The following is a 15,982-nucleotide window of genomic DNA, read 5'->3' as shown; positions in this document are numbered from 1 at the left end:
AAAATAATAAAAATGCTAAAAGCTAATTTTGATTTAACATGTTTTCTATGATTCCTTTGGTCATTCACAGCAGGCCATATGCGATTTTAAACAACCTGAAGGGAAAAAATAAAAATAAAAATTACAAATTAAGAAAACAAATGGATAAAATAAAATAAATTTTTAAAGAAAACCATTCAGAATTGATAACCATTCACCTTCTGTATTTGTACTTAATTCAACAGCTTTTAATTTCTGTTCATATTTGTTATGGAATGTGTCTCAAGCAGGCTAATTTAAGAAAATTAGCCTGCTTGTTCAAGAAATCTTCTTTGTTTCTGGGAAACACACAAAGAAAGCAAAAAGCTTTTGCCACAACGTGAAGCAGTCGAAGGCTAACGGGCGTCACTCCTGAGGAGAAACGTAAAAGTCGAGGTTACGCAGACGATCTCAGGACTTATCGCTCAGAATCTCCACCCAGTGGCAGGAAGAATGAGTAGCTGAAATCGGGCGAGACGCCGAGCAATAAACTGTACAAACAAAGGATCAGAGCTGTTTCTGCAGCCTTTGAAACAAATAAAGAGAAAGGAGCAACAAAGCTGTTGCACTTTATGAAGGAAACTAGAACGCAGGATCTATTATGTGAGTTTAAACAAACGCTTTGGGTTAATTTTGTCGGTTTTCTGGGAGTAAAAAGTTACAACATTTCACCAGACACTCTCTTTTACAGTCTGTGTGACCAAAAGAGGTTTGGTAAGATATTAGGTTAATAATTGATGAAGCGTCATATAAATCTGGATAATATCAACGTATATTTTGCCGAACATAAAGTTACAAGACTTTGAGTTAAGTGTTTTCATTAACTGTACTCTGATCAGTGACTGGTGAGGCGCCAACTTCTCTGGAGTCTGATGTAAACATACCAAATAGAAGACGAGGTATTTTATTTTTGTCTTTAATTTAAATATTTGGTTGTTTTAAAGGCTTTTTAATTGTGCTTTTACCAATTCCATGCAGTTCAACGTTACAGGATTAAAAAAAAAACAACTAAAAAATGTTTGACTTTTTGACAGTTGCTGAGTTCCATAAGTTGAAATGTAGAAATTTCCTAGTTTTTTTTCTAAACTATAGGAGATTAATCTAAAAATTTCTGACTTTTTCTAGCAAATTTTTTGACTTATCAAACCCTGAAATGTTCAAGTTCTTTCTAAAATTTCTGAGATTAATGTTGAAAATCCCAGATTTTTTTTCTTGCGACATTTCGACTTATTATTACTTTTCATTTAGTAATTTTCCTAGATAGTTTGCGAGATTGATGTCAAAATTTCAGTTTTTTTGACAGAAATCTATAATGGGCGTAACACGCCGCCATTACGGCGTAACACGCCGCCATGGCCGTAATCCTTTAAGTTGCTCAAAGGATTTTATGATCTCAGACACTTGTTGTCGCTTAAGCCCGTATTGATGCATTTCTTGAGGAACGGGATGATGGTGTAACGTTGGAACTTGTTGTGAATCTGAGTCAAGATGGAGTAATGTTGATCAGCAGATTCTCAGCTATAAGGCAGAGACATCACAAAAATATTACATCCTCCTGCTGAAAAGCTACCAGTTACATAGCTTCTCTTAGCTACCTCGATCTCCTCGCTCAGTTTGTTCATACGGGGCCTTTAAGTGTCTTCCTTGGTCTGACGCAGCTTCCCTGGATGTGAAGCTAGTTTACTGTCCTATGTCTCAGTGTGGACACACAAGTCCTCACAAAAGCTGATGAATGATGTCACGGTGGACAGATGGACGGACAGATTGGGTTCTCACCTGAGGTTTTGCGGCGCGTCCCTCTGGTAGAAGACAGCTGGCCAGACACGGGACACGCTGAAGGAACCTCTTTGTAGAAAACGTGTTTCCATATATTCAATAAAATGTTACGAATAATGAAATGCAACTTAGTAATATTTTTGCTGTCTGTTATTTAGACACCTTATAGCTGAAATGGTATGGACAGTTTTTTGTCGTATTTTAGGTTTACTGAATTGTTGTTTTGAAGTATTTCAGTATTAGGTAGCCATTTCATAGCCCAGTCAAGTAACATGTTACCTTCAGTTGTTATAAAAATGCTTCTTATATCAGATATGACTTAAAAGGAGTTTGACTTTGTAATTTAACGCCTTGAAATTGGGTCTCTGTCTCTTTAAGAAGCTCCTGCTCTTTCTGAAGCTCCGCCCCGCCTAAAGGAAATTGCTCCAACATGGCTCCTCTATTAATCATTCAGCAACATTTTTACCAGCGCTGCTCTGAGAAGTAGCTATTATTATGAGCTCAGTGGTTCCATCAAATGTTTGCTAATTGCTGCTGGCTAGTCTGAAGGAGCTGAGTGAGGGAGTCCAGGAACGCTCGGTCCTCTCAGGCGTTTTTTTCAGCTGAATGGTTGCCGTGGAGATGAAAGGATTTCTCAGACATGCATGAAAGAATCGAGGCAACACTGGTGTTATGATGTGACGAGGGAATCGCATTATGACACGATATAAAGCTTAAAAAAAGTCAATTTTACGTAAAATGAAAATTTTAAAAATGAAAACACGCTGAATGTTTGTGTTCAGAACCAAAGTTTATGTTCGACTGAAGCAGCGCCAAAACAAAGGCGGACTCTCGGCGATCACAAACGTCTGCTGTTTGAAGGAACGTCGCAGTCCTTCATTTAACTGCAGTGATGACAGAAAATGAGAGGCAGACAACCAACGTTTTACATCAGGATTTGTTTTTAAAGTGATAAAGTATGCAGCTCGCTCCACCATGAATGTAGTTAGTCTTTACAAGCAGGTCGAGGTAAATATGAGCATTTCTGGTTTGGAGAAAAACAGACTAAAGTCCAAGTCCAGCAACCAAACCAACACTGTGTCCACATTCATCCATCTGTCCATAGACAGACACATAATTGTTATATAGTTGCAGAAAGTAAAAAAAAAACCCACTTGTTTTGTTCTTATTTAATGAAAGGTACCAAATTGTGACTTTTTGTGATCCTGCCTGAATTAAAAGGGACTTTATCGATTATACCACAGCAGAAATGTGACTGTTTTCATATTTATTATAAAACCTTACTGTAAATTACCCTACTTTAAGCTACACACTGAAATCTGTCATAAATCATAAGTCATGTATGTTATGCAGGTGTGTGTATATATATATATATATATATATATATATATATATATATATATATATATATATATATAGTATTTTTTTTTATCTCTTCCATCAACCTGCTGGGGAATTACAAATGGAAATTAGCCTCTTTGGCTAAATCTGGCATCTTTACATCATGTAATCATGTTGATTAATATCCATCGTCCCCTTTTACGAAATAAATAAAAATAGAATTTCTTTCTAACCATATTTACGCTATTAACCCTTCGTTCTTCAAACAAAAGGGACTACTTCAAATATCTTTAAAAATGAAGTTACTTAATTAACATCCATCCATCCATTTTCTTCCGCTTATCCGGGGTCGGGTCGCGGGGGCAGCAGCTTCAGAAGGGAGGCCCAGACTTCCCTCTCCCCAGCCACTTCTTCCAGCTCCTCCGGGGGAATCCCAAGTCGTTCCCAGGCCAGCCGAGAGACGTAATCCCTCCTGGGTCTTCCCCGAGGCCTCCTCCCGGTGGGACGTGCCCGGAACACCTCACCAGGGAGGCGTCCAGGAGGCATCCTTACCAGATGCCCGAGCCTCAACTGGCTCCTCTCGACGTGGAGGAGCAGCGGCTCTACTCTGAGTCCCTCCCGGATGACCAAGCTTCTCACCCTATCTCTAAGGGAGAGCCCAGCCACCCTGCGGAGGAAACCCATTTCGGCTGTTTGTACCCGTGATCTCGTTCTTTCGGTCATGACCCAAAGCTCATGACCATAGATGAGGGTGGGAACGTAGATCGACCGGTAAATCGAGAGCTTCGCTTTTTGGCTCAGCTCTCTCTTCACCACGACGGACCGGTACAGCGCCCGCTTCACAGTAGACGCTGCCCCAATCCGCCTGTCGATCTCCCGTTCCCTTCTTCCCTCATTCGTGAACAAGATCCCCAGATACTTAAACTCCTCCACTTGAGGCAGGACGACCCCCCTGACCCTGAGAAGGCACTCTACCCTTTTCCGGCTCAAGACCATGGCCTCGGATTTGGAGGCACTGAGCCTCATCCCGGCCGCTTCACACTCGGCTGCGAACCGCTCCAGTGAGAGCTGCAGATCACGTTCCGATGAAGCCAACAGGACCACATCATCCGCAAAAAGCAGAGATGCGATTCTAAGGCCACCAAAACGGATCCCCTCAACACCTCGGCTGCGCCTAGAAATTCTGTCCATAAAAGTAATGAACAGAATCGGTGACAAAGGGCAGCCTTGGCGGAGTCCAACTCTCACCGGAAACGAGCCCGACTTACTGCCGGCAATGCGGACCAGACTCTGACACCGGTCATACAGGGACCTGACAGCCCGTATCAAAGGGCCCGGTACCCCATACTCCCGGAGTACCCCCTACAGGGCCCCCCGAGGGACACGGTCGAATGCCTTCTCCAAGTCCACAAAACACATGTAGACTGGTTGGGCGAACTCCCATGCACCCTCCAGGACCCCGCTGAGGGTGTAGAGCTGGTCCACTCGCTGGTACGTAATTAACAAATAATCAATTTATCCACCACTAGTATCCTAAAAGTCAAACAGTCATCTGAAAGTTTGAAAAATCATTTAGCTTGTAAAATTGTCTTACTTCTATAAGTAACAGGAAGTGAAACACAGCTTCCCGTCTAAAGCTTAGATACGTGGAAATATTTTTTTTTTTAACTTCATATCTGCATCAAGCAGGAGATCCACTGGACGGGATCTGGTCCTGAGTCTGTGACATCTGCAAGCTACTAAAATACCTGGCAAATTATTCAGCAAAAAAAAGAAAAGATGATGGCTGTGACACTAGCTGCTGTTCTGCAGCATAACTCATTCTGGGCGAGGAGTCGTGGAGGGAGAGCGAGTCAGCATGTGGTGAATCGAAGGTGATTTACTGAGACGTGATGTGGATTTATTCATCAGCAGTAAGAGTCTGTGACAGGACTAATGCTCACAAGATGTGATCACTGGATCCCAACAATGTGCTGCTGCTGCTCCTTCGTCTTTTATCAGTAATCACGTTAAAGGGGACCTGTCATGCGAAATTCACCTTTTGCACATTTTTATACTTTCATTTGAGTCTCAACTGCTTCTAAAAACAGTCCAAATGCTTAAAAAGCGCTCAGACGTTTGTTTGGCGATAAGTTTTCTTGGTGTCTGGAAAACGAGCCGTTACCGTTACCTAGCAACCCAAGCGGAGCCCTGACACATTTGTTCAGCTAATTTTACCGCTATACAATGGCTGCTGGAAAAGACAAGTGTTTTGTTGTTGGCTTACCATTCAGAAACCAACTTGCAGCATTTCTGTTGGTTGTGCGGGAGGCTCCACTTCTGCTTTTCAAAGATGTTCGGTTGTATAATTACGCACCTGTTTGCTGCCATTTTTGCATGCGAGTGTAAATGTTGCGTTTCTTGTTTGGATTTAAAGTGACAACAGGCTTGAAAACAGCTCATAGATCTGACCAGAATAAAATCTCACTATCCAAAAATGATTTTGTGCAAAAAAAAAAAAAATGTTTTTACCTATCCTAACTTGTTCAAGGAAGCACCTTTAAGAAAGTCTTGGTGAACTAACTGCAAGTTATTTAAATAAGATTTTCTTTGAAAATTTAAATTGGTCTACTTATGGGTTTTTTTTATTGCTGAAGTCCAGATTTGTGAAGCGCATGACTAACAGTCAGCAGTCTTAAACCTGAGCTCAGGATCTCTGCAGCTCCCCCAGAGTTACAAGCACACACAATACTTCCCAGAATTTAGTTTGTGAAAAAGAAAATTAGAAAATGAGGTAAAATTTTCCATTCACTTCATCAAGCAGTGATTGCTTAAGGCTGCTAGCGTCTTCTTTTTTTTGTGTGGACACAGCAGCTTTGTCAGCATATGCAAGTTGATCCAAGTCGCTCGCCAGCTGGTTGTAAATCGTCACTTATTTGACAGATTTTCCTGTCAGACTTTCAGCTCCAGAAAGGAAAACACGCACCGGCTCACATGTGCTTGAAATGTTTTAAAATAAACTATAGACTCCATTTTGACACATGTTCTACTGGTACAGCACTTTCCAGTGTTGTTTTTTTCCTGCTTCACGATGTCTAATGATGACAATATCTGTAATAATAAAACCAAACATTTGTAATAATTTAATCAGATTAATCGTCACTTAATTTGACAATCGATTAATCAGATGAATTGGCACATTCTGCAGATTTTTCGCTTAACCACTCAGGCGTTTTCATTTAATAATCTTTTGAAATACATTCAAAGATGCAAATTAACAAATAATTCAATTCCTTTTTCAAACAATAATTTAAACATCTTATTGCCTAAAATGCAAAACTATAGCACTGCTTTAGTGAAACTAACTTGAGTAAAACTATCATAAAAAACATATTTACAGACAAATGTGTTTTTGTCTGTAATTATGCATTTATGCATATTTATTTTGTGCAGTTTTGCCTTAATTACTGCTCTGAACATGTTTTGTTTTGTTCAGCAAATTGCCTTTTTTACTCTGTTTACTCCAGTTAGGGATTAATCGATTACTAAATTAATATTTCAATAATCGATTTGATTAATCCGATAAATCGTTCCAGCCCTAATGGAAACACACTCACCCACACTTTCTAATGTAAGTGCACAAAGTGTGTGTGTGTGTGTGTGTGTGTGTGTGTGTGTGTGCGTGCGTGCGTGCGTGTGTGTGTGTGTGTGTGTGTGTGCGTGTGTTTCTGTTTCTGCTGCGTCCATCTGAGCAGGACTGAGCGCTGCAGCAGCGCTGTGGGCCTATACAACTTGCATCTGATTAACCGTTTCCTGTCACTGTTCAGTGTGTGTGTGTGTGTGTGTGATAGCCCCATATTAGTGCACATAGACTTGTGGATGAAACCCTGTGCTTTGAGGTGTGTGTGTGTGAGGCTAAATGTTAGCAGATGGAGCTGGGTTGTCTCCTCGCTTTAGCTCTTGCATGTTGGTGTCTGCGCTGGTGTCAGTGATGCAGTCTGCTGTAGTTTTTTAGGAGAGGAGAGAAAGAGGAAAAGTCTCTGGAGACAGATGAAGCACATACACACGCACGTGCACGCACACATGCAAGCGTATTTATGTATCCACAGATTGCTCCATTGTGAAAATGTACTGCGGACTTTTTGAGCTGGGATTTCTTGTCTCTTCAATTCTTTCATTTAAAAAAATCTCTGCTGTCCAGGATTCACCTTGTACCCAATTATTTAGATTTATCTGTTTTTTATTGGGTTTTTTTTTTACCTCTTTTTCTTTTAGTTATTAATAATGAGGACATGTCTAGAAAGTAAGAACATTTTGACAAATGTTCGCCTTGTAGCTTTCCTTAATAGGTTTGTTTGAAGGTTAGAAAGTAGAGCTGGGCGACAGACTTTACGTTTTATCACGATATTTTGTGGTAAATATCGTGATAACGATAAAAGTGACAATAAGAACTGTTTATTACTTTGTTTTTAGGGAACTGCATGACACAGCAATCAGATTACCACAGACGCAGATAACATTGTTGCCAAAATTCCCGTGTGTGATACGTGTATTTAGGACACCAGCCACATAAAACAGTGTGATTTATATCACTAACCTGCACATAGTAACCGCATTCAATCATATTTTCAAATGTATTGATATTATTGATGCTCTCACTGAACAAACTGGAGAAAAACAACAACGCTGAAACAAAGGACATCATTTAATTGGATTTTTTTCACGACAATAATAAATCGGAACTCTTATAAGAAATTTATCGCGATAAATGATAAATGATGCGATATATGAAGTTCTTCTAAAAGTGGTTCTAATGCTTAAAATATTTCTTACACACACACACACACTGGTAAAAAGACAGAGCAATGAAAACCTTTAGTTTGTCAACGACAAAAGCTTTGATTTTCCACTTACGTGTTTCCTCCTCTCCCTCTTGTGTGTGTTTTCTGTCTTTGCGTGTCCAGCGTCTGCTCCTAAGCTGAGGCCGATGCGAGGCCAGTCTCTGTTGGAGGGGGGCAAGATGTACTTGAAGTGCGAGGCGTCGGGGAACCCCAGCCCTTCCTTCCGCTGGTACAAAGACGGACGCGAACTCCAGAAAGGCAGAGACCTCAAAATAAAAACCAACGTGTGAGTGTCTGAGTGAGTTCAGTGAGTCTGGATATCATCCGGAGGAAACGAAAACAGAGACACCTGGCGAGTACGAGTTCATCCTCCACCAGATGAGCTGCTACCGATAAAAAGGAAGGATGTTAGTCACATTAAGATAATATAATGAAGTATTAGGGCCAGATTAAGAGATTCTTTTTGTTTATTACGAGAATAAAGTCGTAATTTTATGAGAATAAAGACGGAATGTTACCAGAATAAAGTTGTAAAAGCACAAGAATTAAGTTATTTTAACAAGAGCGATTAAGTTCTCTGATTCTGGGATGTTTTTTTTCCCTAACATTATGCAGGTGTTGCAGACGCTGCTTGTTTCACAGAGGCCTACTGTTTGTCATGTGGTCGTCAGTTACTATGGTTACGCTCACACAGCAGGCAAATGAAAACTAAATCCACTTTTCTTTTTTTTTTGCCTAGATGCGACCAATATTCAACTTTTTCACCACAGTCTGAACGTCTCAGTTCTGATCTTTTCACCTTTTCTGGTCTGCTCCACGTCCATATGTGGTGGCAATTCGGATATGACTGGGGTCAGAGTGTCCGCAGAGAGTGTCATGCAGAAGAGTTTTTCAAAAAGTCGGATTTTAGCAAAAAAAAAAAAAGAAATCTGAAATGTGCATCAACACCTGCTGTGTGAACGCAGCCGATGTGTTCAGTGGCTTTCAGTTTATCTGTGAAACTGGTGAATAATAGTGATCATAGTTCCTCCATGAATGATTCTCTGGATTATTTCAAAGTCTTTCTACAACCAGTTTATGTGCCAGTTGCCAGAAAAGAAAACACAGTTTTTCATTTTACTGTGACCATGAATAACTGAGCGTGTCTCCGTTTCTTCCTCTCTCAAGAAAAAATTCAAAGTTGCAGATCACTCGTGTCCGTCTGGAAGACTCCGGCAACTACACCTGCGTGGCTGAAAACTCGTTAGGACAAGAAAACGCCACGAGTATAATCACCGTGCAGATCTGTAAGCACCGGACCCGGGCGGCTTCGTTCTGCGCGTCTGTCTGCATGTCGAGTCAGTGCGTGAATAAAATACGACGTAAAACACGTCGGAGGGAAAATGGAGAGCTGTCAATGCAGGGGCTAAAAATGCATCAGTTTGGGTCGGATCGGCGTTTTGAAGCTGAACTTGTTAGCATCTTTTTATTTAGAATACAAAGTGAATACCAGGAGTCAAATTGTCCTGAATTTGATTGAATCAAACTTGACAGCTGAGGATAAATATGTGTTTCACTAAATGTACAGAGACTACCAGACATTTACACGAACTATCTGTGGATGTTACTTTCATTTTAGCTGCTCAGTTAATTGTTTAGCTGCAAATTTGACTGTAATGTTAAAGACTCACAATTTCACTGAAGTTGTAGTCCTATGTGTCTTTGTCTCACTCGATCAGAAACAGTTTCTCCAGAAACCTTTTGACTTGTCTTGGCTGACAGCTGAAATTCTGCTTTTTAAAATTTACTGGAGGTGTTTTATTGTATGATTGTTATTACTCCCTTTGTTATAATTGCCAAAATTATTTATTTCTAAGTGCCAGAATAAGTTTTATAGTAATATTCTTGAGGTGTGCTAACTGCTAAGCATCGTTTTGGAAGACACATTTTTTCTGACGTTTTCACTTCTTGGTTGATCTTTTGAGATGTTACTTCAATATTTGTACATAAAATTATTTCCATATGACAGCGTCTATTTTGAGAAGTGCAGCATGAAAAATGTAACTTCAGCTGAAATTATTAATTGACTCTGGAATAAATGTGCTGAAAAATGTTGCGCAAAAAGTGAAAATGAATTCACCGAAACTTAAAAAAAAAAACAACCAAGTTTTTTAATCGGTGCTACTGTTCAAATTATCTCGCCGTTTTGCTGCCTTCCTCCAAAATGCTTGAATTTTGCGGTGGGAAACGTGTACGAACCCTGACAAATTGTTTAAAGCCACAAAAATCTAAATGTATAACTTCTGACTTACAAGAGAAACGTCTCTAAAATATTCCCGTTTTCAACAGGTTAGCAAACAGAGTCGTTTTGTAATCCCAGCCGACCTAAAGCGGAAAATTTTCAGTTTGATTTATCATCAGAAACTAAACGCCGTGCACTAATTTATATTATAGTGTGTGAAATAAGTTTCAGCTGTATTTTTAAAGTGTCATTATTAAACAGCTGTTGAGTGCTAAGAGCCCTCTGTGTCTTTGTTTGTGTCAATCAGTGACCACCACCACCCCATCTCCAGGTGTGAGTCACGTGAGGCGCTGCAACGACTCAGAAAGGGCCTACTGCGCTAACGGAGGAGACTGTTACTTTATACACGGTTTTAACCAGCTGTCCTGCAAGTAAGTGCTGCTTTTAAACTTCCTCCGCCTCTCCACCCCTCTGCCTTTCATCCGTCAGTGTCTGCTGGTCGCCGCACCACCATGCGCTCCGTTTCATGCTGTTGAACGGCGCCACCGTGGCTCGGTTCTCCCACTCACCGGGCTCTCATGGCGGCTAACAGCACATGGCTGTAGCGGTTAAATGTTCATACCATACGCGTCTAAAAGTCTTCGTTCCCTGCTGCAGCGGTGTGAGCGTGTCTGTGTGCGAGTGAGTGAGAGAAAGGGGGAAACTTATGGAAAAAACGTAAACGCAGCCTCGAGCGCTCTTCACTGCAGAAGTGTTGGTGTCTAGCATTCTAGGAAATGGAGTCTTTATCTTCCCGTTTAGCATCCAGTATGCTGGATGGTGGTTGATCGACTTAGTGAAACATTTAATCGTCATAGATATGAATGTGGTATTAATGATGCATTCAAGACGTTTATTTTCCCGGTATGGCCTGATATATCGTCACTAATATTTTAGAAAGCATTACCTAAACCTCACATGTGTAATTGTTGTTGGACATTGACCTCTCTTCACTTCAGAAATATTGGTGCTCGTTGTAAATGATAGTCTCCCTGGAACAATAGTTAAGGGTTAAAGGTCAGGGCCTTTTCAGAAGCTTTTTTTAAAAATCTGTTTTATACTTTTAAAGCTTTTATAAAAATATGTTTTTTTACATATTTGTTAAAACTGTCATTATGTCGTGGCATTATAGTATGTGACAGATAATCCGTAAAAATGATTTTCTAACTAGAAGCAGCCAATCAGAGCTAGGAGGAGGGTCTTGGCGCCGTAAATCACCCAACTTTACATGGTGCTCAAAATCTCTCTCTTGCTCTTTGCTAAGCTAGCTCACCACAACAAAGCCTATTAAAAATGCTAATGCTAGTTAGCATGGCAACCGATGATGGTGGACAAATGGTTTTCCTGTAAAAATTAGTTGTTTCTCCGCCATTAGCACATTTAGCATCATGCACATGAGGTTGGTTAACAGCACTAAGACCCTTCTCCTGGCTCTGATTGGTTGTTTTTGACTAGGAGCGGAGCATTTCTTCAGACGGTAACAGTAGCCTTTCACAGGTTATCTGTCTCAAAACAAACAGTCACATCATAGTGACAGTTTTAGATAATATGTACCGCTAGAGCATTTAAAAAAATAAAAGTTAACCCTATAAGTCGTAAACGGAGCAATGGCAATCCGACCAAATGTGCAGTACTGTAATTCCTCCACACTTTGCGCTATTTGAAAATTCAGAAAGGGGAGACATTGGGCTTTCCAGCCGATATCGGGTTATCACGGTCATTTCACCCCCTCTGTAGCAGGGAGTGAAATTAATCTGAGGGGCGATGCTTTTAACAGATGGTAAATTGCGAAAATATCTTGCCACAGATTGAAAGTTCCAGTCGCTACGGTTAAATGGGCAAATATATTTACTCACAGGACATTTAAAGAACTGCGTACAATTAAAATAAGCAACAATATTGATTAAATAGCCCAGCTTTAAAGCAAATGCTAAACTACCATCGCTGTGGACAGTGACACTGGTGTTGCTAGCGGCTTTTGTTTTACAAAGGACTTGAAGCTACTTCAACTCTGTTGAACATTTGTGGACTTAAGATTGTAGCTACAAAGCTAAATAATTTAAATGACGTGTACCAATTCTGGCAACAAGAGCTGTCCAATATCCAACCAGAATTATGCCATAAGCTCTCTGGTCTTTTTAAAAAGAAATTGTGTTTTTGGTGCTTGTTGCTGAGGAGCTCATCTAATGTGCTTGAATTTTTAGGAAAAGTCCTCAATAAGGTCAGATTTGTACTCGCAGTCCTTTGAATGGTTCATTCAAAAAGTGATTCTTAAAGAAATAAAAATCATTTGTATGACATTTACACCTGTGGTGGTGAGTGTGTATATATATATATATATATATATCAGGTACTGGAGCTGTTCTGCTCTAAGGGATCCCAGCAGGTCCGTGTCAGGTCACAGGAAGCGGGTAACATTACAGTAAACGCTCTATAGCGCTACTCTGCTCAGTGAAGCAATGAAAAGTTAAACAGGACGTCCCGCTGACACGGAGTGTTAGCTGCTCTCTCTGCTGGCTTGTAACCATGAGCCACTCTGCGAGCCGAGGGCAGCGCAGAGGACAGAGCGGGAGGCTGTCAGATGATTCGCTCCTTCACGTTTAACTGAGAGTTGAGCCACACCTGTGAGTTACTCAGTTACTTAATGAAGCCTGGACTGTGTCTGTTGGACAACGACGAGAAGTCCAAATTAAAAGTGTTGTTGTTTTTTTCAATGTAAGCTAAGCACAGGTTTGATGAGTCTGTCTTTTTATTTGTCTTGGCACACGTGACGTTTGTCAAAAGCAAATTTCTGATGTATTTTGGGGGGGGAAAGCACAGCATATTCAATTTTTTTTTGTTCATTGCACTCACGACAGCCATCATTTACCAAACGTGTGTACAATAGAAAAATGTGCGATCGTTTAAAAGCAAATTTAGGCCTGTCACAATAACGCGTTTTGACAACCGATAAATTGTTGCAGAAGTTATTGCGATTAACGATAATATTGCCCATTTTGAGACCATTTCTATCAAATATAATAATAATAATAATAACATTGTGAGTGCACCTTCTCAATAATTAAACAAAACCTTTAATTTCTAAACAACAATTAGCACTGGAACTGGGAGACATTTCAGATATCCAGAAAAAAACACAAAACAATCGAAACAACAATAGTTCAAATGGATTATGAATTTTCTGTAGTCAAAAATGCTTTTCAGAAAATGGTAATCAATCAGGTTGGACAAGGGAAACAGACAGGTAGTGCAACATAACTATCGTACTGCGTACAACTTTACGTTTCTGAAATAGGGAAAAAATGTAAAGAGCAACAATTGGTTTTTATTCCTGAAACAATCAGACTGTATGAAACTTTGAAAACCTTTCCAGGCCGTTAAATACCACAAGATCACGACAACCAACGTGTTTATGTCTAACACTTCTAAAATGTAGTTGTTAAATAGTACTTTTGGAGGTAGTACATCAAAATACCAAGACATTACACAACAACAAATTTTGTATTTTTTTGTCATTCTTCCTCGTCTGATGGTGTCACTTACAAATTTGAGATATTTTTTTACTTACTACTTTCGTCAATTATTTCACAACCTCGATAGCTTAGTCACATGAATAACTTTAGGCGTTATATTTTGGAGCTGCAGATTGGCTAATAAGCCCACGGATCATTAAATTACATGTAAAACCTATTTTAGAGTCAATTCTGCACCTAAATTTAAGAGTTAAGACACTCAAATTAGTTCCCAGTCCATTAACTTCATTTTCAATTATAAATTTGATATCCTAAAAATACGAGGCAAACTATCGGACCTAACCTGGAGCCTTGACACGGAGACTTTCCTGTCAGATCCTCATAGTTCCTGCACTGGTGAGTGATCCGGTCCTCCTTGTGTGGAAACAAAACCGCGAACATTAAACACATCACTTTGTCTGAGTAGGAGGCGTCTTCCCAGGAAGCAGCCATCAGACTTGTAAGTGTTTAGAGCAGCAAGTGCAAAAGTGTTCATTAACTGAGTATTATATGATTCACCGCCGACTTAGATCGAAGTTTTACACAGAAAAGAAAAAGTATTTCTCCAAAAGAAGACAAAGCAATAAACTGAAAAACTATCATGCGTAATCACAGCGAAAACCAATTACTGACATTACAATATATGCGTGTCAATCTAAAACTAATAAAAACAAACCTGAAATATATTAAGAATTTCAAAATGGTCTTTTTTTTTTTGCATTTCAACAGGACATTATCATTTATATTTTCTATATTGGCCTTAGATATTGTATGTTGCTCTCTCTACTGTCCAGGTTTTATTTTTATCCTATTTGTGTTTTATTTAACATAAATTATTGGTGGAAAAAAAGAAAACACAAGGACAGGAAAAGGAACTGCTGCGTGAAAAGTCTTGACTCTCCAAAATAAGAGCATGAACATAAGCATTTAGCTAGTTGAATAATTCTTAAAAGATATAATCAAAACTTCAACACAAGATGTCAAACTTTATTAAACTGAAACTGTATAAAACAGCAAAGTAAATTGGGCTATTTAATTTATCCAGAAATTTAAATTTAGAGGAAGCCCTAAACATTTTTAAAGTTAGCAAAAATGCTAAAGCACTAAGTGAAAAATTAGCTCATTAGCAAAAATCTGCACATCTTTGCTTACAAGGAATCCCTTTTCAGTCTTTTTCTCATTGTACTTCCCTACAGTTTAACATTCAACAATCTCGCTGAGGGCTACATATTGTGAAGTTTAGCACCATGCTAACTACCAACATGCCTGCTTTTGTGGCGCTGCCGGCGCTTGCTAATGATTAGTTAACCACTGCATGGGATTAGCAACACCTAGCTGCTACTTCCTTTCTTACTTCCTCTAGGAAGTATGGGTGTATGGTGTTTTTCCTTGACTGTTTCAACAATCGTAGATTAAGAATTTCTTCCAGGATTGTGTATTATGAGGCATAAACAGGAAACGTGTGAGAAAAGGCTTCAAAAATATCAAACCAGTAGCATACTTAAACAAAATGTACAGACAGACAGACAGATAGATGCCTTTCTGTTTTTTTTACTTCTTGGATAAGGCAGCAGAGCCATAATCTTTAAATTCCAAGCTGGATTCTTTGGAAGACGTGTAGCATTTCCTTCCCCTGACTGTGTGGAGAACAGATGGTATGTAAAGTCCTGTGTGATCAAAAGCTTTATTATAATTCTCCCCGTACAACTGAACACATCTGAGAGAAACTCATCCTCAGATCCGCTGTAGATGTCTCGTACCTGCGCTTTGTTGCCTCCTTCTCTCTCGCTCTCTCTCCGTTTCCGTCCCACGTTTCCCTCCTTCAATCGCTGCCGTTCTCTCCACCTCCCATCTGATATACCTTGCGGACACTGCTGAAGGATAATTCAGGATTTATTCTCGTGGTGCTGACAAGCAGAAAACTTAGTTTGAAAGGGTTGACACCCAGACGTTACGGTGCTGCACGTTACAGCCTTGCGGGGACTCGAGGGGGGGGGGACGTGCACAATCGCATACGACTCCGCTCTGTGCTCAGCATGTTGCACGGTCAGAAACCTGCAGGGGTTTTTTGGGGGGGTTTTCGGCTCTGTCATCCTTTGTTGGCCCGTCTGCCGGGGTCGCTGGATAACAGGATGTAAATAAGACTGCTGTCTGTAGACTGTCAGTGCGGCTTGTTCACTTCAGAGATATGTAGACCCTAACTCTCCCTCTTGTTCTGTCTCTCATGAATCTGCACAGCTGCTGCAAATCATTCC

At 40.0% G+C, this 15,982-nt stretch overlaps 1 protein-coding gene and 1 long non-coding RNA gene across 5 annotated transcripts in view; one reads left to right on the top strand and one right to left on the bottom strand.

Annotated features, from left to right (window-relative positions):
- The window catches only part of LOC145553091 (uncharacterized), a 29,912-nt gene extending 21,753 nt beyond the window's left edge, over positions 1–8,159 (bottom strand). The window contains exon 1 of the long non-coding RNA XR_014089282.1: positions 8,029–8,159. This is a non-coding gene — a long non-coding RNA (uncharacterized LOC145553091). The remainder of the gene's footprint in view (positions 1–8,028) is intronic.
- The window catches only part of nrg2b (neuregulin 2b), a 66,588-nt gene that overhangs the window by 20,188 nt on the left and 30,418 nt on the right, over positions 1–15,982 (top strand). For all 4 annotated transcript variants that reach the window (XM_008419831.3, XM_008419828.3, XM_008419830.3 and 1 more), the window contains exons 2-4: positions 8,079–8,241; positions 9,123–9,241; positions 10,484–10,607. In XM_008419831.3, coding sequence (XP_008418053.1) covers positions 8,079–8,241; positions 9,123–9,241; positions 10,484–10,607 — 406 coding nt within the window. The remainder of the gene's footprint in view (positions 1–8,078; positions 8,242–9,122; positions 9,242–10,483; positions 10,608–15,982) is intronic.

Source organism: Poecilia reticulata, chromosome 10 (assembly GCF_904066995.2).
Source record: "Poecilia reticulata chromosome 10, P_reticulata-male-v2, whole genome shotgun sequence".
Taxonomy (NCBI): domain Eukaryota; kingdom Metazoa; phylum Chordata; class Actinopteri; order Cyprinodontiformes; family Poeciliidae; genus Poecilia; species Poecilia reticulata.
Note: the sequence above shows the minus strand (reverse complement) of the source record. Positions and strands in the feature narration are given on the sequence as shown.